The 24,857-nt window shown below is 45.3% G+C and overlaps 1 protein-coding gene across 5 annotated transcripts in view; it reads left to right on the top strand.

The window, feature by feature from the left end:
- Positions 1–24,857, top strand: part of CEP89 (centrosomal protein 89) — a 93,987-nt gene that overhangs the window by 5,991 nt on the left and 63,139 nt on the right. For all 5 annotated transcript variants that reach the window (XM_063801481.1, XM_024351927.3, XM_024351929.3 and 2 more), the window contains exons 3-5: positions 6,710–6,868; positions 12,974–13,160; positions 18,385–18,487. In XM_063801481.1, the coding sequence (XP_063657551.1) occupies positions 6,710–6,868; positions 12,974–13,160; positions 18,385–18,487 (449 nt within the window). The remainder of the gene's footprint in view (positions 1–6,709; positions 6,869–12,973; positions 13,161–18,384; positions 18,488–24,857) is intronic.

The raw sequence follows: 24,857 nt of genomic DNA, 5'->3' as shown, positions 1-24,857 counted from the left end.
TTTTGAATTATACACATAATTTTCTTTCTTTTTTTTTTCCTTGGAGACGGAGTCTTGTTCTGTTGCCCAGGCTGGAGTGCAGTGGCGCAATCTTGGCTCACTGCAGCCTCCACCTCCCAGGTTCAAGCAATTCTCCTGCCTCAGCCTCCGGAGTAGCTGGGATTACAGGCACATGCCACCACGCCTAGCTAATTTTTGTATTTTTAGTAGAGATGGGGCTTCACCATGTTGGCCAGACTGGTCTCAAACTCCTGACCTCTTTCTTAATCCGCCTGCCTTGGCCTCTGAAAGTGCTGGGATTACAGGCATCAACCACCGCGCCCAGCCCATTTTCTTTTTTGTTTTTTAATTATTAATTTTTTTTTCAAGGCAAGATCTTGCTCTGTTGCCCAGGCTGGAGTGCAGTGGTGCAATCATGGCTCACTGCAGCCTCCACCTCCCAGGCTCAATCAGTTCTCCCATCTCAGCCCCCCGGGTAGCTGGGACTACAGGCATGTACCACCATGCCCAACTAATTTTTCTATTTTTTATAGAGATAGGGTTTTGCCATGTTTCCCAGGCTGAAATCCTGGGCTCAAGCAATCCACCTGCCTCTGCCTCCCAAAGTGCCTGGGATTACAGACATGAGCCACTGTGCCTGGCCAAAACAAAAAGTTTTTTTCGAGATATGGTCTCATTCTGTTGCCCAGGCTGGAGTGCATTGGTGCGAACGTGACTCACTGCAGCCTCAACCCCCTAGCATCAAGCGATCCTCCTGTCTCAGCCTCCTGAGTAGCTGGGACTACATGTGCACACCACCATGCCTGGCTAATTTTTTAAATTTTCTGCAGAGATGGAGGTCTCACTATGTTGCCCAAGTTGGTCTTGAACTCCTAGGGTAAACTGATCCTGGGAGGCTGAGGCAGGAGAATTGCTTGTGCCCAGGAGTTTAAGATCAGCCTGGGCAACATAGCAAATCCTTATCTATAGCAAAAATCAAAAGAAAATAAATTATCTGAGCATGATGGTGCATGTCTGCAATCCCAGATACTCGGGAGGCTAAGGCTGGAGGATCACTTGAGCCCAAGAGGTCAAGGCTGCGGTGAGCTATGATCATGTCACTGCACTGCAGCCTGAGAAACAGTGAGGCTGTTGTGAGTGAGGCCCTGCCTCTAAAAAAGTTTATTTTAAAAAGATAATTAATAGGGTAGCTTCTGAAAAAGAAAAAAAGATAATAAATATATCTATCATTCTGACAAGGGTCCTCATGCTCCTTTGTAATTCCTTCCCCCTGCCCCTCTCTGCCACCTTTCATGCTCCTGTTCATCCCCAGGCAACCTCTCATCTCCTTTCTCACACTATGGATTAGCTTGTATTTTCTAGAATTTTATATAAGTGGAATTACATAAAATACACTGCCTTCCTTCACTCAGCATGATTATTCTGATTCACGCATGTTCCGAGAGTCAATAATTCATCCTTTTCCTTACTGAGTAGTATTTCATTATATGAATAGGCCACAGTTTGTTTATCCATTCTCCTGTTGATGGATATTTAGTTTGTTTCTAATTTTTGGTTACTAGAAAAAGGCTGCTGTAAACATTTACACACTGGCTGAGTGTGGTTAATCCCAGCAATTTGGGAGGCTAAGGCGGGCAGATCACCTGAGCTTAGTAGTTTGAGACCAGCCTGGTCAACACGGTGAAAACCTATCTCCACTAAAAATACAAAAATTAGCTGGGTGTGGTGGTACACTCCTGTAGTCCCAGCTACTGGGGAGGCTGAGGCACGAGAATCGCCTGAACCTGGAGGCAGAGGTTGCAGTGAGCCAAGATCGCACCACTGTACTCCAGCCTGGGCAACAAAGTGAGACTTATATCTCAAAAAAAAAAAAATGTATACACAAATGTTCGGATATATACTTTCATTTCTCGGGTAAATATCTGTAACTGGGCCTTATACTAGGCAGGTATTTAATTTATTAAGGAACTGTCAAACTATTTTACAAGGTCATTGTCCCATTTATGTTCCCACCAACAGTATATGAGTCCAGTTGCTTCATATTCTCACCAACACTTGGTTTGGTCTGTGTGTGTGAGTGCGTGTGTGTGTGTGTGTGTGGTCTTTTATAACTTGGACAGTCAGTGGTTAGTTTTCATCCACATTGACTGTAGGTTTTTGAAAGTGGTGACAGTTGCATAGCTAACCAATATACAGAGCTTGTTTGATCAATCTTCATCTTCATTACGCTTTCTGGACAGTGGTACACAGATAGGGTGAGGGATATTCCTTACTCCTTTGTCTGAGACAGCTTTGTTGAGCCCGGCATCAATGCACACATCTGGAGTTCCTAGCTCTTTCATGGGAAATTTCCAGATCTCTTTGTGTATGCCAGGGGCAGTGTCTTAAAGCACACTCCATAGGTGTGCTCATGAGTGCTGATAGTGTGCTTTCTGGTCACAACCTTGTTGACGACAGAACAACCCTTCTTATTGCCCTCCTTTGTGGAATCCATTCTCATAGGCCCAGTTTAGAATAAAAGAGCACAAGGGGTTGTCTTGGTCAGTTTTTAAAATTTTGGACATTTCATGAGCGTGTACTAGTATTTCATTGTGGTTATTTTTGTTTTTTTGTTTTTGAGATGGAGTGTGTTATTTTTGATCAGAGTCTCATTCTGTCACCCAGGCTGGAGTGCAGTGGAACGATTTCAGCTCACTTCAACCTCCGCCTCCTGGATTCAAGCGATTCTCATGCTTCAGCCTCCTAAGTAGCTGGGATTACAGGCATGCACCACCACACCCGGCTAATTTTTGTATTTTTAGTGGAGATGTGGTTTTGCCATGTTGGCCAGGCTGATCTCAAACTCCTGACCTTAAGTGATCCACCCGCCTCGGCCTCCCAAAGTGCTGGGATTACAGGCGTGAGCTACCGCGCCTGGCCTTATTTTGCATTTCTCTAATGGCTAATGGTATTGAGCATTTTTTTCATGTGCTTATTTGTCATCTTTATATCTTTTTTAGTAAAGCATCTGTTCACATCTTTTGCCCATTTATAAAAATTGGGCATTCCTTGTTGGTCACAAGTCCTGTTGCAGATCTAAGAACCATCTTGGGAAGGCCGTTGGACTCCGGATCATGTTCAGTTGGAGGCAATGACATTTTTCATCCAGGAGACGTAAGCAGAGACCTGGGTGAAGACTGTGGGTTTCCTGGAGACATCACAGCCCTGGCTTGTTTTCCATTATTGCATCCTGAGGGTTCGTTATATAGTATCAATACAAGTCTTTTATCAAATATGTGATTTGCAAGTCTTTTCTCTCTATCTATGGCTTGTCTTTTCATTCTCTTAAACAGTGCCTTTCAAAGAGCAGAAGTTATTAATTTTTATGAAGTCCAGCTTATAATTTTTTCTTTTATGGATCATGCTTTCAGTATCTCATATTGAAGAAATATTTACCTAACCTAAGGTCACAAAGGTTTTCTCTTATATTTTCTTCTAGAAGTGTTATGGTTTTCGGCTTTACAGTTAGGTCTGTAATCCATTTAGAGTTAGTGTTTGTAGATGGTGTGTGTATTAGTCCATTCTCACACTGCTGTAAAGATACTACCGCAGATGTGGTAATTTATAAGCAAAGGAGATTTAATTGACTCACAGTTCTGCATGGCTGGGGAATCCTCAGGAAACTAACAATCATGGCAGAAGGGGAAGCAGGCACGTCTTACATGGCGGCAGATGAGAGAGAGCGAGCATGTGAGAGCTCAGAAGAAACTACCATTTGTAAAACCATCTGCTCTTGTGAGAGCTCACTATCACAAGAACAGGATGGGGGAAACCATCCCCATAATCCAATCACTTTCCTCCTTCGACACATGGGGATTACAATTTGAGAGGAGATTTGGGTAATGACACAGAGCCAAACCATATCAGTGTGTAAGGTATAGATCCATGATTTTTTTTTTTTTTGCATATGGAAATTTGATTTTTCCAGCACCATTTGATGATAAGGCTATTAGTTATTTATTGCTGTGTGACAATTGCACCAAAATGTAGTAATTTAAAACAAAACAGCAGCTGGGCGTGGTGGCTCATGCCTGTAATCCCAACATTTTGGGAGCCTGAGGCAGGAGGATTACTTGAGCCCAGGAGTTCCAGACCAGCCTGGAGAACTATTGAGACCCCATCTCTACAAAAAATATAAAAATTAGCCAGGTGTGGTGGTGTGTGCCTATAGTCCCAGCTATTCAAGAGACTGAGGTGGGAGGATCACTTGAGCCCAGGAGGTTGAGGCTATACTGACCTGTGATTGCGCCACTGTACTCCAGCCTGGGCAACAGAGTGAGATCGTCTCAAAAAAAAGCCCCAAAACCAAAATATAAAAAATGGTGGTTTTTATCCCACATCTGATTGATGCTCTTTTTTTTTTTTTTTTTTTTGAGATGGAGTCTTGCTCTGTCGCCCAGGCTGGAGTGCAGTGGCGCGATCTCGGCTCACTGCAAGCTCCACCTCCCAGGTTCACGCCATTCTCCTGCCTCAGCCTCCCAAGTAGCTGGGACTACAGGCGCCCGCCACCACGCCCACCTAATTTTTTTTTTTTTTTTGTATTTTTGGTAGAGACGGGGTTTCACCGTTTTAGCCAGGATGGTCTTGATCTCCTGACCTCGTAATCCGCCCGCCTCGGCCTCCCAAAGTGCTGGGATTACAGGCGTGAGCCACCGTGCCCGGCCTGATTGATGCTCTTTAAAAAAATTTTTTTTCCATCTCCATTTCATTTTGGTTGTTTTCGGTTGTTTTTGCCTTTAATTTTACTGATCTTCTGCAACATATAATCTGTTAATCCCATCCAGTATACTTTCTATCTCTGATGTTGTCATTTTTATCTCATGAAGTTCGGATCTTTTTGTAATTGTCCATGTCTCTACTTGGCTTTTTGATTATATGAAATACAGCTGTAATAACTATCTGAATGTGCTTTTCTGCCAATTCTAACATATGTGTTCTGTTCTTAGTGGGTTTCAGTTGATGGTTGTCTTCATTATAGGTCATGGTTTGCTGTCTCTTTGCATGCCTACTTATCTAAGTGGATATAAGATCTTGTTGTGAATTTTACCTTGAGTGCTGGATAGTTTTGTATTCCTTAAAATATCTTGACCTTTGTTCTGGGATGCAGTTCAATTTCTTGGAAACAGATCTTTTGGGTCTTTTTTTTTTTTTTTTTTTTGAGACAGAGTCTTGCCTTGTCACCAGGCTGGAGTATAGTGGCGTGATCTCAGCTCACTGCAACATCCGCCTCCTGGGTTCAAGCAATTCTCCTGCCTCAGCCTCCCGAGTAGCTGGAACTATAGGCGCGTGCCACCACACCCAGCTAATTTTTGTATTTTTAGTAGAAACGGGGTTTCACCATGTTGGCCAGGATGGTCTCCATCTCTTGACCTCATGATCCGCCCTCCTCAGCCTCCCAAAGTGCTGGGATTACAGATGTGAGCCACTGTGCCTGGCCAGGTCTTTCTTATATGATTTGTTAGGTGGGGTGTGGAGCAGTGCCCAGCCAGGGCTAATTATTCCCCAGTACCCAGGCCAGACCTTTCTGAGTGCTGCACCCAGCATCTTGTGAATGATAGGTTTCTCCAGTCTTCCTGGTGGGAGCAGCTGCCGTCTTGGGCTGTATGTAAGCACCTGGCACTGCTCCTCTGATCCTGGTGAATGGTTCTTCCTCCACTGTCTGGTAATTTCCTCACACTTGTGTGCTGCACTGTATCCCGCTGAAACTAGGGGACCTTCTGCAGATCTCCTCGTTCTCTCTGTGCAGTTCTCTCCTTTCCGGCACTCTATCCTACACATTCTCTCAGCTCCATCTCTACAACTCAGGGAGTCTGCCTGGCTCCACCCATTCCTCCTCCCTGTGCTGTGACCTGGAAATTTTCCTAGGCAGCAAGCTGGGACGGTGGTGTTTTGTTTTGTTTTACTATTTTTTTTTTTTTTGAGATGGAGACTTGCTCTGTTGCCCAGGTTGGAGTGCAGTAGTGCAATGTAGGCTCATAGTAACCTCCACCTCCCGGGTTCAACCGATTCTCCTGCCTCAGTCTCCTGAGTAGCTGGGATTACAGGTGCGTGCCACCACACCTGGCTAATTTTTTTGTATTTTTAGTAGAGATGAGGTTTCACCGTGTTAGCCAGGCTGGTCTCGATCTCCTGACCTCGTGATCCACCCACCTCGGCCTCCCAAAGTGCTGGGATTATAAGCATGAGCCACCGCGCCTGGCCTTGTTTTACTTTTTTAGGCAGGAGGGTAAATCTGTTTACTCTAACTTTCCTGTAAAATATTCCTGAGTAATTCGCAAGTATTTTTAAAGTCCCCTTTTAAATATTTTAGTCTTTCTATGTCTCATTTTCTTTTTCCATTCTGATCTTCCATTCTAATAAGAAAACTACTTGAATGTAGGCTTTTGTGTCTGCCTGGATTAGAGGCCCTGTTCTACCTCCTATTGGCTAGGTAATCTTTACAAGTCATTTAATTTCTATGGAAAATGGGATGACAATAATATGTAGTCATACAGTTGTGTGAGAATCAAATGAGATTGTCTGATGGCCTGCGGTAGATGATGGGTGCAGAGTAAATGCTCAGTCAACACTGTCCAGAAGAAGGTAAGCCTTGATGAGTTTGTGTACCTTGTTCAGCATTCACCTGGAATGTTCATGTCTCACTGTCTCCATGGGATGTTTTTGTCCGCAGATCTGCTCTGGCAGCAGCCATTCTGGCAACAACATTGACTGGGCGGACGGTTGCTATTCCTCAGCCTCGCCAGAGATCCCGGTCTGAGAGTGATGTGAGCAGTGTTGAACAGGACAGCTTCATCGAGCCCTATGCCACCACCTCACAGCTGAGGCCTCGGTAGGTACCAGATCGCCGCCTCTGCTTCCTCTGAGAGTGGAAGAGGGGCAGGCTCAGCCTGGTCTCTACGTGTATGTGTGCATGCGTACATGTGTGTGCATGTGTACCTGTGTGGGTGCGTGGGTGCTCATGCATGTATTTATGACTAGAGTCTTAGTCACTGGGTTTTCATCACCAATGTCAAACGGACACTGTCCAGCAACCTAATTGCTCTGCGATCTGGATTTCCTCCATAGTGGATCTTGTTAGATATTGACTTGTATGGGTCCTGGCCATTTTCACAGCGGCACAGAGCTAATGAATTCAGCGCTGCTTCCAGCCCTTAGTAAGTTTCTTTGTGCAGCAACCTAAACAGTGAGAGTGGTCCCTCCTTACCTCTCACGTGTATCTCTGGACATTCACATTAATTTGATCTTCTTGGCAGCTGCAGTTTAGCCTTTTTTCTTCATCATCTTTTCCTTTGTTGCTTGTCCTGGCTTTGAGCTGACACAGGGCTAGGGGGTCAGGAAGCTTTCCTCCTGAGGAAGAGAGGGTCAAGGGGAGAGCTTAGGATGTACAGGAATCATCTAGGAACAGCTCAAGGGCTAGGCATGATCTTTGTGGGGCTGGGATGAGCTTTCCAGACAGAGACGAGGGAGTGTGACACAGATGGCAGTGGAAAGAGGATGTTTGGGATGCGAGATGGGGCTGGAGGAGTGGGCAGGGGCCAGGCTGGGGGTGCCTTTGGTGTCCTGTTTAGAGGGTTGGTGTCTGCCTTTGGAGTGGTGGGAAGACACTGGAGGTCTCTAAGGGTGCATGGGGCAGGGATGGGAGTAGGGATCCACGATCACATTTGTCTGTTTTTTTGTTTTGTTTTGTTTTGTTTTGTTTTGAGACAGAATTTCACTCTTGTTGCCCAGACTAGAGCACAATGGCACAATCTTGGCTCACTGCAACCACCGCCTCCTGGGTTCAAGCCATTCTCCTGCCTCAGCCTCCTGAGTAGCTGAGACTACAGGCACACGCCACCACACCTGGCTAATTTTTGTATTTTTAGTAGAGACGGGGTTTCTCCATGTTGGTCAGGCTGGTCTTGAACTCCCGACCTCAGGTGATCCACCCGCCTCGGCCTCCCAAAGTGCTGGGATTACAAACGTGAGCCACCACGCCTGGCCACATTTGCCTTTTTAATTGTCACGTACATTCACCTTTGTGTTGGGTTGACTTTTTTGAGACAGAGTCTCACTCTGTTGCCCAGGCTGGAGGGCAGTGGTGCAATCCTGGCTCACTGCAACCTCTGCCTCCTGGATTCAAGCGATTCTCCTGCCTCAGTCTCCTGAGTAGCTGGGATTACAGGCATGTGCCACCTCTCCCGGCTAATTTTTGTATTTTTAGTAGAGATGAGATTTCACCACGTTGGCCGGTCTGTAACTCCTGACCTCTGGTGATCCGCCCACCTTGGCCTCCCAAAGTGCCGGGATTACAAGTGTGAGCCACTATGCCTGGCCTGTGTAGGCTTTTTTGATACATTAAATATTCTGTATTTTATATTTAGTAAAATCTATCCATTTTTCTTTACATTTTCTGTAATAATTGTAAATTTAGTAAGACCCTTCCTACTATTAGTATTATATAAATACTTAATGTATTTCCTTCTAGGGCTTGTTTTTATTTTTGTTTTGGCCAAAAATATTGCTACCATTTTGAGATATTTGAATTTAACCTTTTTTTTTTTTCCTGGTAAGCATTATACTTTGGCTGAGTAAAAACTAAAAATGAGTAAATGGTTCTAAAATTCAGTGGAAAAAATAAGCACGTAAGACCATCAGAGGAGATGGTCTGACCCACAGGAGTGCTGGACTATCCCCATTGTATTTTATTTTTTGGCGGGGGGATTTTTTTGTTTTGTTTTGACACAGGATCTCATTCTGTTGCACAGGCTGGAGTGCAATGGCACAATCATGGCTCACTGCAACCTCCTCTTCCTGGGGTCAAGTGATTCTCCTGCCTTAGCCTCCCAAGAAGCTGGTACCACAGATGCTTGCTACCGTGCTTGGCTAATTTATTTATTTGTTTTTATATTTATTTATTTATTTTTGAACCAGAGTCTTGCTCTGTCACTCAGGGTGGAGTGCAGTGGCATGATCTCGGCTCACCGCAACCTTTGCCTCTTCAGTTTTAGCAATTCTCCTGCCTCAGCCTCCAGAGTAGCTGGGACTACAGTTGTGCGCCACTACACCTGGCTAATTTTTGTATTTTTAGTAGAGACAGGGTTTCACCATGTTGGCCAGGCTGGTCTCAAACTCCTGGCCTCAAGCGATCTGCCCACCTTGACCTCCCAAAGTGCTGGGATGACAGGCGTGAACCACTGTGCCCAGCCCAGGCTAATTTTTATTTTTATTTTGTAGAGACAGGGTTTCCTGATGTTACCCAGGCTGGACTTGAACTTCTAGCTTCAAGAGATCCTCTCTCCTTGGCCTCCCAAAGTGCTGGGATTATAGGTGTGAGCCATGCTCATGCACGCACATACACTCAATTTCAAGAACTATTTCCGATTAAATCCACAACCACCCCATCTCTGACTTTTCCATCAACCTAGGTAAACCTACCCTTGCCAAACCCTAAAAACAAGAGACTAAAGAGCAACCCAGTCAGAGCCCAGAAATTATATTTTAACCACGAACATCCCAACAGCTACCCCTCAATTGATGCAATAAAAAGCCATTGTGCCCAGCCCTGTCATATTTTAAAACGTATAGATAAAGTAGCAAGAACAGTGTAGGACTAGTTGAGTGATACAGAGGTGCCCAGGAATGCCCTGAGGTGAACGTAGTGTTTCTACAAGCATACTGAATCTTTAATAAAGCCTGTCCCACAGCTCAAAGGGGAAGGAAAGGATTCAGTGCTATATTGATTAGCAGTATTAGAAATCAGCTTTGAGCCTCGCCTAAGTCATACACTAAAATAAATTCCTAATGAATGAAGGACTATACTCTATAGACACACAAATAAGACTATGAAATCCAATATCCAGTCTTATCACACCTCTTCAGGGATATGACTGCTATTTGCTTTTACACCAAGAATTTAGAAAGTAAAAAAACCTTTTTAATCGCTTCTATGTTTAAGAAATTTATATAAGCAAAATAATATTAATAGAACAGAAAAAACATTTATAGTAAAAGCAAAGTGAGGACTTTAATTTTAGTAGATTAATTTTAGTAATTTCAAATTGGAATGGAAGTCAAGTGTGGTGGTTCACACCTGTAATCCCAGCACTTTGAGAGGCTGAGTTGGGAGGACTGCTTGAGATCAGGAGTTTGAGACCAGCCTGGGCAACAAAGTGAGACCCCCATCTCTACAAAAAAATACAAAAATCATCCTGGCATGGTGTTGCTCACCTGTAGTCCCAGTTGCTTGGGAGGCTGAGGCAGGAGGATCACTTGAGCCCAGGAGGTCAAAGTTGCAGTAAGCTATGATCTTGTCACTTCACTCCACCCTGGATGACAGAGTGAGACCCTGTCTCAAAAAAAAAAAACAAACAAACAAAAAAATGAAAAAACAGGCCGGGTGTGGTGGCTCACGCCTGTAATCCCAGCACTTTGGGAGGCCGAGATGGACAGATTACGAGGTCAGCAGATCGAGACCATCCTGGCCAACATGGTGAAACCCTGTCTCTACTAAAAATACAAAAAATTAGCTGGCGTGGTGGCGGGCGCCTGTAGTCCCAGCTACTCAGGAGGCTGAGGCAGGAGAATGGCATGAACCCGGGAGGTGGAGCTTGCAGTGAGCCGAGATGGAGCCACTGCACTCCAGCCTGGGGGACAGAGCGAGACTCCATCTCAAAAAAAAAAAAAAGAACCAAATTGGAATGGACATACCAGAAGTAAAACAGACAAAGGACCTGAACACAAGTATATGGAAAAACATTCAGTCTCAGTAACAAATGCAAATTTAGACAGTGGGTTTTAAGTTGTTTTGGCAAGTTTTAGAAAATTATTACCAGTGTATTTATAGCTTGGAGAAATGATTTTGTGCAGTATGTATGTAGACACAAAATGTTCACACCATTTGACTCAAGAATTTACTGTATGGGCCGGACACAGTGGCTCACGCCTGTAATCCCAGCACTTTTTGAGGCTGAGGCGGGCGTATCACTTGAGGTCAGGAGTTCAAGACCAGCCTGGCCAATGTGGTGAAACCCCATGTCTACTAAAAATACAAAAATTAGCCAGGCATGGTGGCAGGCGCCTGTAGTCCCAGCTACTCGGGAGGCTGAGGCAGGAGAATCACTTGAACGCGGGAAGCGGAGGTGGCAGTGCACTGAGATCGCGCCACCACACTCCAGCCTGGGTGACAGAGCGAGACTCCATCTCAAATAAAAAAGATAAAGAAAAAAAGAATTTACTCTATGGCAGTTTGTTTTATGTGAGTAACCTTAAATACAGTAGGGGTTATCTGCACACAGATGTTTATTACAGGGTTATCTATAACAATGGAAAGTGAAGGAAAAAAACCCCACCTAAGCAAGGAAAATGGCTGGTTAAGCTGGTATATCTAGTGGATTCCTACCTTTTAAAATGTTGACTATAAAAACTTATTAATAGGCTGGGGACAGTGGATCATACCTGTAATCCCAACACTTTGGGAGGTTGAGGTGGGTGGATCTCTTCAGCTCTGGAGTTTGAGACCAGCCTGGGCAACATGGCGAAACCCCTTCTCTACTAAAAATACAAATAAACAAACAAACAAAAAATTAGCTGGGTATGGTGGAGTGCATCTCTAGTCCCAGCTACTCGGGAGGCTGAGGTAGGAGGATCACTTGAGCTGGGGAGGTGGATGCTGCAGTAAGCCAAGATTGCACCTCTGCATTCCAGCCTGTGTGGCAGAATGAGACCCTGTCTCAATTTAAAAAATAAAAATACTTATTAATAGCAGGCTTGGGCCAGGCACGGTGGCTCAGGCCTGTAATCCCACCACTTTGGGAGGCCGAGGTGGGCAGATCATTTGAGGTCAGGAGTTTGAGACCATCCTGGCCAACATGGTGAAACCCCATCTCTACTAAAAATAGAAAAATTAGCCAGGTGTGGTGGCGAGTGCCTGTAATCCCAGCTACTCAGGAGGCTGAGGCAGGAGAATCACTTGAACCCGGGAGGCAGAGGTTGCAGTAAGCCAAGATTGCACTACTATACTCCATCCTGGGTGACAGAGTGAGACTCTGTCTCAAAATAATAATAACAATAATAATAACAACAGGCTGGGCTCAGTGGCTCATGCCTGTAGTCCTAGCACTTTAGGAGGCTGAGGCAGGCGGATCCCTTGAGCCAAGGAGTTCAAGACCAGCCTGGACAACATGGTGAAACCCCGTCTCTACAAAAAATACAAAAACTAGCTGGGCTTGGTTAGTCCCAGCTATTGGGAGGCTGAGATTGGAGGATCACCTGAGCCCAGAGAGATTGAGGCTACAGTGAACCATGATTGCACCACTTCACTCCAGCCTGGGAGACAGAGTGAGACCCTGTCTCAAAAAAAAAAAAAAAAAAAAAAAAAAAAAAAAAAAAAAAAACCCTTATTCATAACAAGACAAATTGTATATGTATGCAGTAACTCTAAAAACAGAAACTAGAAGGATATGCCAAGTGTACAAAGAGATGGGACGGTGGAAAATTTAATCTTTTAGCTTCTGTGTACTTTGCAGTATCACACATTTATGGTAAGGACTTGGAGGCCGTGCATTTAATACATGATATTGGCCGGGCACGGTGGCTCACGCCTGTAATCCCAGCACTTTGGGAGGCCGAGGCGGGCGGATCACGAGGTCAGGAGATCGAGACCACTGTGGCTAACACGGTGAAACCCCATCTGTACTAAAAATACAAAAAAAAAAAAATTAGCCAGGCGTGGTGGCAGGCGCCTGTAGTCCCAGCTACTTGCGAGGCTGAGGCAGGAGAATGGTGTGAACCCACAAGGCGGAGCTTGCAGTGAGCCGAGATTGCGCCACTGCACTCCAGCCTGGGCAACAGAGCGAGACTCTGTCTCAAAAAAAAAAAAAAAAAAAAAGATATTTATCAGTGTCAAGTGTTAAGTGACTTTTTGTTTGTTTTCCCCATGAATGTTCTAACACAGACCAAATTGGCAGAGTGAGATGGGAAGAAGATCTTCTTTGCCATCCTTTGAAACACTGGACTATGGGGACGAAGAGGACATTGAAACTCAGCTGTCATCCAGCGGCAAGGAATTGGGGGATGTCAGTGCCCGGGAGGACAGAGGAGGCCACAGTGATGACCTGTACGCTGTGCCACACAGAAATCAGGTGTTTTCTACGTTCCCAGTTTTCTTCTTGACATTCACCCTGATGTTAACTTTTGGTAAATTAGTGCATTGCTAAGGATTTCTTCTCTCTATTCTGCATTTGATAGCATTTGCTTTGGGGCTTATTTTTTTAAACGTGTCCAGCCTCATTTCTATCTGGTTAGATTAAAACATAAACTTCTTTCCTTTATCTTGCGAAAACAAAGATTAACATCTTCATATTGTTAATGTGGACTTCCATTCACAGCTTAGCAATCTTGTTCTTTTCTTTGACCTTGGAAGCTAAATTTCCTATCACTTTTATGGTATCATTTTGCACACTGCAGCCTTTCTTTAAATTCATGCCTGACGGGGAAGATCGTCATGCGTGTCTCAATGGGAGCTGACGTGCTTTGAGTGCTTACTATGAGCGCTCCCGTTTCTAACTCCTGTGTGCATTTATCTTAGCTGACCCCCACTGACTCGTTGAGGAATTCCCTTCATTGCCCTGTCACACATCAGGGCACTGCACACAGAGAGATTCAAGGAAACATACTTCTCCACTGCCAGCTGCTCTGTGAATCCCGATTTTTAAACTGCTCCCAGGGTTTTGGAAACTAGATAATGACATTTCTTTAATGGCAAAATATAGCACCATATCCCTTTTTCCTTTATCTTTTTCTTTCTTTTCATTTCTTTTCTTTTTCTTTTCTTTTTTTTTTTTTTTTTTGAGACAGAGTCTTGCTCTGTCCTCCAGGCTGGAGTGCAGTGGCACCATTATAGCTCACTGTAGCCTCAACCTCCTGGACTCAAGTGATCCTCCCACCTCAGCCTCCCAAGTAGCTGGGACTACAGACACACACCACCATGCCTGGCTATTTTTTGTGCTTTTTGTAGAGACAGGGTTTCTCCATGTTGCCTAGGCTGGTCTTGAACTGACCTCAAGCGATCCGCCTGCCTCAGCCTTTCAAAGTACCTGGATTACAGGTGTGAGCCACTGTGCCTAGCCCCTTTTTCCTTTTTTCACCATCATTATAATGTGTTATTCATAGTGTCTGTACATATAGACCAGCAGCATTAAGCTACACCGGTATTGATTATATGTATATTAATTAGCCCCTACTATATTAAAACACTTTTTTTTTTTAAATTGAGATGGGGGTCTCACTGTCCCCAGGCTGGAGTGCAGTGGCACGATCATAGCTCATTATAGCCACCTCCTCCTGGGCTCAAGTGATCCTCCCACCTCAGCCTCCCGAGTAGCTGGGGCTTTAGGCACGCGGCACCACAACTGGCTTTTTTTTTTTTTTTTTCTATAGGGCCAGGGTCTTGTTATGTTAGCCAGACTGGCCTTGAACTCCTGGGCTTAAGCAATCCTCTTGCTTCGGGCTCCCAAAGTGTTCGGATTACAGGCATAAGCCAATGCCCCTGGCCCTAAAATACATTTTAAATGGTCTTCAGGAGCTTATTTTGAGGGATCCTTATGTGGCTGTTTCATGAACTCACCATCATTTTCCCACATATACAGACTTTCACACATAGAATTAGGCTTCTCATAGCAAGCAGCTCTGGAATAGGCAGACACTGCCCAGAGCCAATATGGACAACTGTGCTCCTGTCGAGCTCTGCAGGGCTCAGAATCAGTCCCACTGCTCCTCACCCGCACACTTGCCGGCTGGTTATTTTGTACCGATGTTACACATAGAGTCATATCTCTCCACTGTTCTAGAGGGAAAGCTTGCTACAATATTTCCCTTGGAAGAAAGAGATACAGTGACCTACAGAGACTCTTTCCTTGCTAGAAGGACAGATATTTTGTGTTTTTAGGCAAGTCTGTTAGGGTGGCTTTAGGAGCCATGTGTAGTAGGAAAATTTTTAAACTTTAACATGTGAAAAGTAGAAAATAATACATAATAAAATGTTACCATTAGGGTTGATGTTGCCTTGTCCCCTAACCCCACTCCCTCCTTGGAAACTCATCTTTTCTTGGATTTGGAGTGCATCCTGGAAGTTTGTGTTTTTATTCTTTTACTACAAGTTTAAGTAAACAACTGTAGTTGTGTGTGTGTGTGTGTGTGTGTGTGTGTGTGTGTATATAATTTTTTTTTGTTGTTTATTTCTTTTGAGACAGAGTCTTGCTCTGTCGCCCAGGCTGGAATGTAGTGGTGCAATCTTGGTTCACTGCAACCTCTGCCTCCTGGGTTCAAGTGATTCTCCTGCCTCAGCCTCCCAAGTAGCTGGGACTACAGGTGCCTGCCACCATGCCCAGCAAATTTTTGTATTTTTAGTAGAGATTGGGTTTCATCATGTTGGCCAGGATGGTCTCGAACTCCTGACCTCAGGTGATCCTCCCAAAGTGTTGGGATTACTGGCGTGAGCCATTGCGCCCAGCCAAGCCTTTTAAAGTATGTTTATATAAAGTATCACAAATTCTTTATGAAGGTATGTTTTTAGTAGACTTATTTATTGATATATAAAATATACACAAGAAGTGAGTAAATCATAAGTGTACATTTCGATACATTTTCAAAAAGTAGCCACCACTCAGATTAAAAAAAAAAATTACTTATACCCTAGAAATCCCCCTTCTTCTTAGTCACTACTTCCCACAGAGTTAACCATTGCCAAGATTAGCTTTAATCTTTAAAAATAACCTGAGATTAGCTTTGCCTGTTCTGAAAATTTACATGCATTTAATTGGACGATATGCATTATTTGGAGTTTGGGAGTCTTCAGTTATTGTGTATAGCAGGGGCGGGTTTGTTCTCATTGCTGTATATTTTACTGTACAACGGTGCCACTCAATTATTCATTTTACTGATGACAGAGACTTGATTGGTTCCAGTTTGGGACTCTTAGGAATAGTGCTGCTGTGAACATTTGGCGATGTGTCCCTTGATGTACATATTTGTGTATTTCTGGTGGGTATATACTGAGGAATGGTATATGTATGGTCATAGGGCATATGTACCATCAGCTTTAGTACCAGTAGATACTGCCAAACGGTTGTCCATATTGAGCATCTTCTTAATGCTTTTTTTGTGGGGGTGAAGGGGGCAGAGTTTCACTCTTATTGCCCAGGCTGGAGTGCAATGGCACAATTTCTGCTCACTGCAACCTCCGCCTCCTGGGTTCAAGCAATTCTCCTGCCTCAGCCTCCTGAGTAGCTGGGATTACAGGCATGTGCCACCACACCTGGCTAATTTTATATTTTTAGTAGAGACAAGGTTTCTCCATGTTGATCAGGCTGGTCTTGAACTCCTGACTCCAGGTGATCCGCCTGCCTTGGCCTCCCAAAGTGCTGGGATTATAGATGTGAGCCACCGCACCTGGCCCCTAATGCTTTTTAAGTCATCTTACCTATTTCACATTTCCATGAGAATAGTGAGTCACTTAAAATATTTTTGACAGGTTGAACAAGGAAGTTTGTTCCTGGGAGATAAAAAAGCTTGAGGTCGGCCGTGCGTGGTGGCTCACACCTATAATCCCACCACTTTGGGAGGTGGAGGTGGTAGGATCATTTGAGGACAGGAGTTCAAGACTGGCCTGGACACCATAGTGAGATCCTGTCTGTATTAAAAAAAAAAAAAAGTATGGGGCCATTTACTTTTTCTTTCTTCAAATCATGAGTATCTTGGGAGACCTGTTTGCTTCTCTTGAGCCAGGTCACCTTGGAACCATGTCCACAGAGACAGGTGGACGTAGCAGCCTTAGCTCTTACTCTGAAATGCCCCTTCTCATGGGCGTCTTGCTAGTCCCTGCCACCACCTCCTTGTCAGCCCCAGGGACAGCCCTTCCATTGCCTGCAGTGCAGCCCAGCTAAGCCAAACTGATCACAAAAGCAAGATTTTACTGAAGAATCAGGAGAGCCAAAGGGCAGCCCACCCAGACAGCGCCAGTCACAGTTTACCATGTAACACCTGGTTCAGGTCGAGTGCAGTGGCTCACGCCTGTAATCCCAGCCCTTTGGGAGGCCGAGGCAGGAGGATCACTTGAGGCCAGAAGTTCAAGACCAGCCTGGACAACATACTGAGACCCCATCTCTACAAAAAATTTAAAAATTAGCTGGGCATGGTGGCATACGCTTGTAGTCCTAGCTACTGGGAGGCTGAGGTGGAGGATTGCTTGAGCCCAGGAGGTAAAGGCTGCTGCAAGCCATGATTGCGTCACTGCGCTCCAGCCTGGGTGACAGAGTGAGACCATGTCTTAAAAAAAGAAAAAAAAAAAAAAGACCTGCTTCACTGTTCTTTCTCTTCCTCTTAGGCAGCCTCTGTCCCTACCCCCAGGCTCTTGCCAATGGAAATGTCTCCTCCTCATCAGCGGCAGGTCCCATTCCTGGCCCATGGGCCTCTCTAAAGGACAACTCTGTGTCCCTGCCATGTTGGGATGAAACAAAATTTCAGCAGCTCCTATATAGCTAACATGAATGGTTACCTATATAGGAGCTACTCTCAGTCAGTAGAGGGGAGTCCCGCAGTAAATGAAATTTACAGTGGACTTACATAATTGGTGAACATAGGAGGCTTCAATGAGAGTCCTCCCAGGGGAGGTCAGCACTGCTTGTCCCACATAGAAATGATTAACACAGGCTGGGTGCAGTGGCTGTCATCCGTAATCCCTGCATTTTGGGAGGCTGAGGCAGGAGGATCGCGTGGGCCCGGGAGTTTGAGACGAACCTGGGCAACATAAGGAGACCTTGTCTCTACAAAAAATAAAAAAAAAATTACCTGGTTTTGGTGATGCACGCCTGTGGTCCCAGCTACTCCAGAGGCTGAAGTGAGAGGATCGCTTGCACGTGGGAAGTCAAGGCTGCAGTGAGCTGTGATCACACCACTGTGCTCCAGCTTGGGTGACAGAGGAGACCCTGTCTCAAAAAAAAGGGGTGGGGGGAAACTAGTAACATGGTGTCAGTACCAGGGTGGAGTGGCATTGGGTGGTCCCTGGCAGGGATGAGGAAGGGAAGCTGCCCTGGCAACATGGCTGGGATGTGGAGCTCTCAGTGGCCTTAGCATAACTTTAATGGTGTTGCCTTTGCCCCCTAAGCTTTTCCTGAGGGCCTGGAAGTGTCATCCAGCCCCACCTGATATACCCCTTTTGTGTGTCACTGAGGAAAGCAGCTGAAGTGTCCATGGAGGAAGCTCCCAGTGGGGAAGGTTTGAAAGATGTTGGAATTTGTTAGGAGGACATGCTGTATATAAAGGTTACCTTTCTCACTTTTTTGCTCCTTTGTCTTTTATAACAAAAAGGTGCCATTGTTACATGAGGTGGACAGTGAAGACGATGAAAATATTTCTCATCAGGATGGGTTTCCAGGCTCCCCTCCTACACCACAGCGGACACAACAAAAAGGTAGGGGAAAAAAAAGCCACAATTTTTATAAAATATAAGAACATTTTTTCATAATGAATATTGCTTATTTTTAGGAAAACATACCCATTGCCCCTTCATGCTGTAGCTCTGTAATTTTAACTAGGAATATAATTGAAATTTATTTTTTATTGAAAATGAGGGTCCAGGTGTGGTGGCTCACACCTGTAATCCTAGCACTTTGGAAGGCCAAGGCTGGAGGATCCCTTGAGCTCAAGAATTTGAAAGCAGCCTGGGCAACACAGGGAGACATCGTCTCTACAAAAAGTAAAAATAAAAACATTAGCCAGGCAAGGTGGTGCACGCCTACAGTCCCAGCTACTCAGAAGGGCGAGGTGGGAGGATCACTTGAGCTCGGAAGGTCAGGGCTGCAGCGAGCCATGATTGCACCATTGCACTCCAGCCTGGGTGACAGAATGAGACCCTGTCTCAAGAAAATAAGGTTGGGTGTGGTGGCTCGCTCCTGTAATCCCAGTACTTTGGGAGGCCAAGGTGGGTAGATCTCTTGAGCTTAGGAGTTTGAGACCAGCTTGGGCAACATAGACTCTCTCTACAAAAAATGGACATCCCATCTCTACTAGAATACAAAAAAGTAGCCAGGTATGGTGGCATGTGCCTGTGGTCCTAGCTAGTCAGAAGGCTGAGGTGGGAGGATTGCTTGAGCCCTGGAGGCAGAGGCTGCAGTGAGCTAAGATCGCATCATTGTACCCCAGCCTGAGTGACAGAGTGAAACCCCATCTCAAAAAAAAAAAAAAAAAAAAAGGAAAAGTTATTCTGCAGTCAATTGCTTCTGGATATTAGGTTGTTTTTAAAGCACAAGGTGCTGTTTTTTTTGCTATGTTAGCTAGGCTGGTCTTGAACTCCTGGGTTTAAGCAATAGAGGTAGGGACAGGATAGGGTCTCCCTAGTCCCAGTGCTTGGGGAAAGACCTGGCCCACAGTGACCCACTAGGAAAGATCTGTTGGGTGAATGAGTACGTGGACATATATCTATTTGATTATCCCAATGAGAGAATTCAGCATGTTATAACAAAGGTAGGGAAAAGTTTTCAGTTTCCTAAGAGGTGGCTCACATTTGAGAAGTGACAAGGAGAGCCAGGCATCAAGTGGACAACCAATAACTGCTTTATCAGCAGCCCTAGAGTTGCTCCGGCTCAGGGAAACGTTTCTGTAAATCATTTCTCAGGGAACACAGAATGCCAGCCTCATAATCCTGGGGCCAGAAAACACCTGTTGGTCAGTTGGCGTATTTTTTAAATATTAGATTTATGTAAAAGGTGCATCTCTTTTTAAATTACAAAAGTAATACTGTCTCACTGTTAAAAAAATACATAAATATATAAAGTGCATTAGTCCGTTTTCACACTGCTGATAAAGACATACCCAAGACTGGGTAACTTATCAAGAAAAAGAAGTTTAATGGACTCATAGTACCCCGTGGCTGGGGAGGCCTCACAGTCATGGCAGAAGGTGAAAGGCACATCTTACATGGACCAGGCAGACAAGAGAGAATGAGAACCAAGAGAAAGGGGTTTCCCCTTATAAAACCATCAGATTTCATGAGACTTATTCACTACCACGAGAACAGTATGGGGGAAACTGCCCCATGATTCAATTATCTCCCACTGGGTCCCTCCGACAATATGAGGGAATTATGGGAGCTACAATTCAAGATGAGATGTGAGTGGGGACACAGCCAGACCATATCATAAAGCTAAACACACTTAATTGTGCTCCCACAGATAAGATTTTTAACAATTTAGAGAGTATATGTATATAAAGTGCATGCTGTTTTGTTACCTTTCTTTCATCTCACAACACATGCCAAATGTCTTCCTATGTCCCCAGATTTGGTTCTCTCCTGCCTTGTGTAACATCTGCATTGTGTGGCCTGATGTAGCATATATCAGTCAAGGTTCAATCAGGAGTCAGAACACACACAATGACTTGAAGAGGGAAAATTTACTATAAAGAATGATTAATAATAACAGGTTTGGGAGCTGCGCATGGTGGCTCACACCTGTAGTCCCAGCTATGCAGGAGGCTGAGATGGGAGGATCACTTGAGCCCAGGAAGGAGGTCAGGGCTGCAGTGAGATGTGATAGTGCCATTGCACTCCAGCCTAGGTGACAGAGTGAGACCCTGTCTCTAAAAATAATAATAATAATAACAACAGGATTGCCTACTAAGGAGTAAAGAGAATACTCAAGAATTCAGGAGTAGCAGCTCAAGGGAGCAGCCACTGCCCCTAGGGCTGATGCTTCAGGAAGAAGCAGCTCTGGAGGAGCCTCAGCCAGAACCAAGATCCACACCTTCCTGGAGAGGATGTAGCTGTGGCCTGCCGAGTGGCAGTTTGCTGAGGGGCTGCCCTAATGAAACTCACTGGGATAGGGGGCCAGGAGAAGCCACCATGGGGAGGTACTGCATGTTGCTGGCCACCCAAAAAATTAAAGAAAAGATCTGCGCATGAAATCCCACTTGTAATCCCAGCTACTTGGGAGGCCAAGGCGGGAAGATTACTTGAGCCTGGGAGTTCGAATCCAGCCTGGGTAATACAGTGAGACCCTTGGACTCTAAAACCAGAAATTAAAAAAAGAAATTAATGCATGGAAGGAAGAGCCAGAGGAAGCTGGAATCAGAAAGCAAAGCCCCAGCTCCTCCAGCGTCTCTCCAGCACCCCCTACAGAGGAAGCCTTCCATGGTGCCAACTGGCTGGGTGGAAATGCTGCAGTAACATGAGCTGGCCATGAAGGTGGATTTGGAGATGAGAGGCCGTGGCCACCCACATACTTGGGAACGTGCACCTGGCACACAGGTGGTGGTTGGGAGGGATTGCAGCTCCTGCAGTGATGCCTGGTTTGTGGTGGGCATTAAAAGCCCCTGCATACTTCTGAAAAACCCCAAACCCCAAACTGTAATTTAGTGGCTCAGGGCTGGGCCCAGAGGTCTGTACTTTTTTTTTTTTTTTTTTTTTAAACATAGTTTCAGTCTTGTTGCCCAGGCTGGAGTGCAGTGGCGCGATCTTGGCTCACTGCAACCTCCGCCTCCTGGGTTCAAGCCATTCTTCTGCCTCAGCCTCCTGAGTAGCTGGGATTACAGGCATGCACCACCACACCTGGCTAATTTTGTATTTTTAGTAGACACGGGGTTTCTCGGTGTTGGTCAGACTGGTCTCGAAGGGTCTGTACTTTTCACAAGTACACAGAGGAGTCTGTTGTGGGTGATCCTTGGACAACACGTGAGGAACCCTGGCTTTTGGTGGTTTGGTCCTTGACTCTGTCGTTTCTAGGCATGGCTAACTTACTTACCTCATTTTCTCCTCAATCTAGAGTGTCTGTCTCATAAATGAAGTGACAATGTAAAGTGCAGTGGCTTCCATCAGTGCTAGTGATGATTAGTGTCTAAAGCCTGAAGCTTTCATCACCTGGTGCATCCCTCTGCACTCTAGCGAGACCTCTGCCAAGAAGACCAAACACACTTTGGGCAAGGCCCTTGTACCCTTGGTCAGAGCTGCCAAATTCATGCTCGTGGATGCTGTTCCCCTTTCCTAGATTCTCTGCAGACCCTTCTTTGATCCCACAGTCCCCTCTTGCTAGTACTTCCTCCTTCTCCTTCTTAACAGCCCGCTTTGTCAAGTGATACACCTCTCCAGGCCTTCTCCCTCTCCATGTCTCCTCATACCTCTCCAGCTTGGCTTCCCTCCCCATCGCACCCACTGGACCAGAGACCTTCATGTAGTTAAGTGCACTGGATGGTTTTCTGGCTTCATCTGATGATGTCTCAGGAGCATACCACGTGGTTAACATACCTTCTCCCTGGGCTCAGGACATCTCGTTTCCTCCTGCCTTCCTGGGCATCCACCCGTCATCTCCTCAGTCTAGGCCCTTTACTCTTCGAAGCACTCACAGCCTGCTCCCCAGTTTGCTATCATTCATTGTGTGCTGCGCCCAGGTTTCCTTTCACAGCTTCTATGCCATGTAACCATTTGACTTCATTCATTCATCCCCTCAGTCAGAAGAGTCTTTTTTTTTTTTTTTTTACAGGGTCTCACTCTGTTGCCCAGGCTGGAGTACAGTGGTGTGATCATGGCTTACTGCAACCTCAACCTGGGTTCAGTTGATCCTCCCACCTCAGCCTCCTGAATAGCTGGGACTACAGGTGTGCATCATCATGCCTGGCTAATTTTTGTATTTTGTTAGACACAGGGTTTCACTATGTTGCCCAGGCTGGTCTTGAACTCCTGGGCTCAAACATTCGACCTGCCTTGGCCTCCCAAAGTGCTGGGATTACAGGCATGAGACACCTCATCTGGCCCAGAGCCATCTTTTCAAAGCACAAAGCTGGTAGTGTCCCCTTGCATGTCCACGGACCCCCACATGTGTCCCCTCACACCTCCACATACCCCAGACCCTTTTAAATTGGATCTCTTCCATGGTTTCCCACCATCTGCTTGGCCTGCCAGCCCCTGCTGACTGCTTACCAGCTACTCTGCTGTTCTTTTATTTCCTCAACTCTGTGGTGTTCCTTCCTGCCACTGGACCTGTGTACATGCTACTCTCCCTCCCCACTACCTAATGTCTCTTATATGTAGGCATGTGAAACGTGGTGAGTTGTGGGGTTTGACTTTTTTTTTTGAGACAGGATCTTGCTCTGCCACCCAGGCTGGAATACAGTGGTGTGATCATAGCTCACTGCAGCCTCTACCTCCTGGGCTTAACCATCCTCCCATCTCGGCTTCCCGCAGTGTTGGGATTACAGGCATGAGCCACTACATCCTTATATGCTCAAATATATCTGAAAAGAACCATACCCAGTTGTTAACCATGGTTACCTCTGGAGAGGGGAAGGTTTCGAGGGATTATGGTCATGGGTGAATTTTGATTTATCTGTGTCATTAAAATTTTTGACAGCAAGAATGTGTTCATGTCATGTGAATTTTCTTTCTATAAAGATTGGAATAGGGCCAGGCACAGTGGCTCAGGCCTATGATCCCAGTACTTTAGGAGGCTAAAGCAGGAGGATTGCTCGAGCCCAGGAATTTGAGACCAGCCTGGGCAACATAGGGAGACCCCGTTTCTACAAAAATGTAAAAAATTAGCCGGCATAATGGCACACACCTGTAGTCCCAGCTACTCTGGAGGCTGAGGCAGGAAGATCACTTGAGCCCGGCAGCTGGAGGCTGAGGCAGGAAGATCACTTGAGCCCAGCAGCTGGAGGCTGAGGCAGGAAGATCATCTGAGCCTGGCAGCTGGAGGCTGAGGCAGGAAGATTGCTTGAGCCCGGCAGGTTGAGGCTGCAGTGCAGTTTCCACCACTGCACTTCAGCCTGGGTGACAGAGTGAGACCCTGTCTCAAAAAAAAAAAAAAAAAAGGCTGGGATAGACCCAGCATGACACCTTGTATGCAGCAGGAGTACGCCCAGTATTGAAGCCTTTTGCTGTTATTTTATGTCTATCCCCCTCACCCATATAGGTAATAGAAATGAGGAGGGTGAGGACTCTGGAAATCTTTTTGAGAAATGATAAATAAGAACACAGGACACAAAGTAGATTCACAGAACCAAGTGAACTGTGTGCACATTAAATGTACATTAAATACAACATGAATTTGGGATGCTGTAAATTGTAAGTTTAATCTTTATGAGACTCTTTCTGAAAAGTTCATGACTAAGATAAAATAACATGATTTCCTTTGGGAAAATTGAATTGCCCTTTAAAAACTTTTTATTGTGATCATTTTTAATGTGTACAAAAGTAGAGAGACTAGTAAAATGAACTCCCACTTATCCACCTATGCATCTCCCCACTTCTATAGCTGTCTACAATTTTCTTATTTTTTTGAGGCAGGGTCGCTCTTGTTGCCCAGGCTGGAGTGTGGTGGCGTGATCTCAGCTCACTGCAACCTTTGCCTCCCAGGCTTGAGTGATTCTTCTGCCTCAGCCTCCTGAATAGCTGGGACTGCAGGTGTGTTCCACTGCACCCAACTAATTTGGTATTTTTTGTAGAGACGGGGTTTTGCTCTGTTGCCCAGGCTGGTCTCAAACTCCCGGACTCAACCGATTTTACCTGCCTCGGCCTCCCAAAGTGCTGGGGTTACAGGCATGTGCCAGTGTGCCCGACCAGCTGTCAACCTTTTGCCATTCTATTTCATGTAACTCCCTGCTCCCCCAATTTTATTTTGTGAAGAATTTAAGGGGTACATAGAAGACTCCCTTAAATATGAAAGCAGTCAGATCTGAGGTAGCATTGTGTGATACGAAATCAAGACTATTGTAAAGGTGTTATTAAAAATATATATTTTTTATTATCATATCACTTTAAACATTTGCTCATTGGAAATTTGTTCAGTGCCAGC

The sequence above is a fragment of the Pan troglodytes genome, chromosome 20, assembly GCF_028858775.2.
Source record: "Pan troglodytes isolate AG18354 chromosome 20, NHGRI_mPanTro3-v2.0_pri, whole genome shotgun sequence".
NCBI classification, from domain to species: Eukaryota; Metazoa; Chordata; class Mammalia; order Primates; family Hominidae; genus Pan; species Pan troglodytes.
The sequence above is the reverse complement of the archived record's forward strand: the minus strand, read 5'-3'. Positions and strand labels throughout refer to the sequence as shown.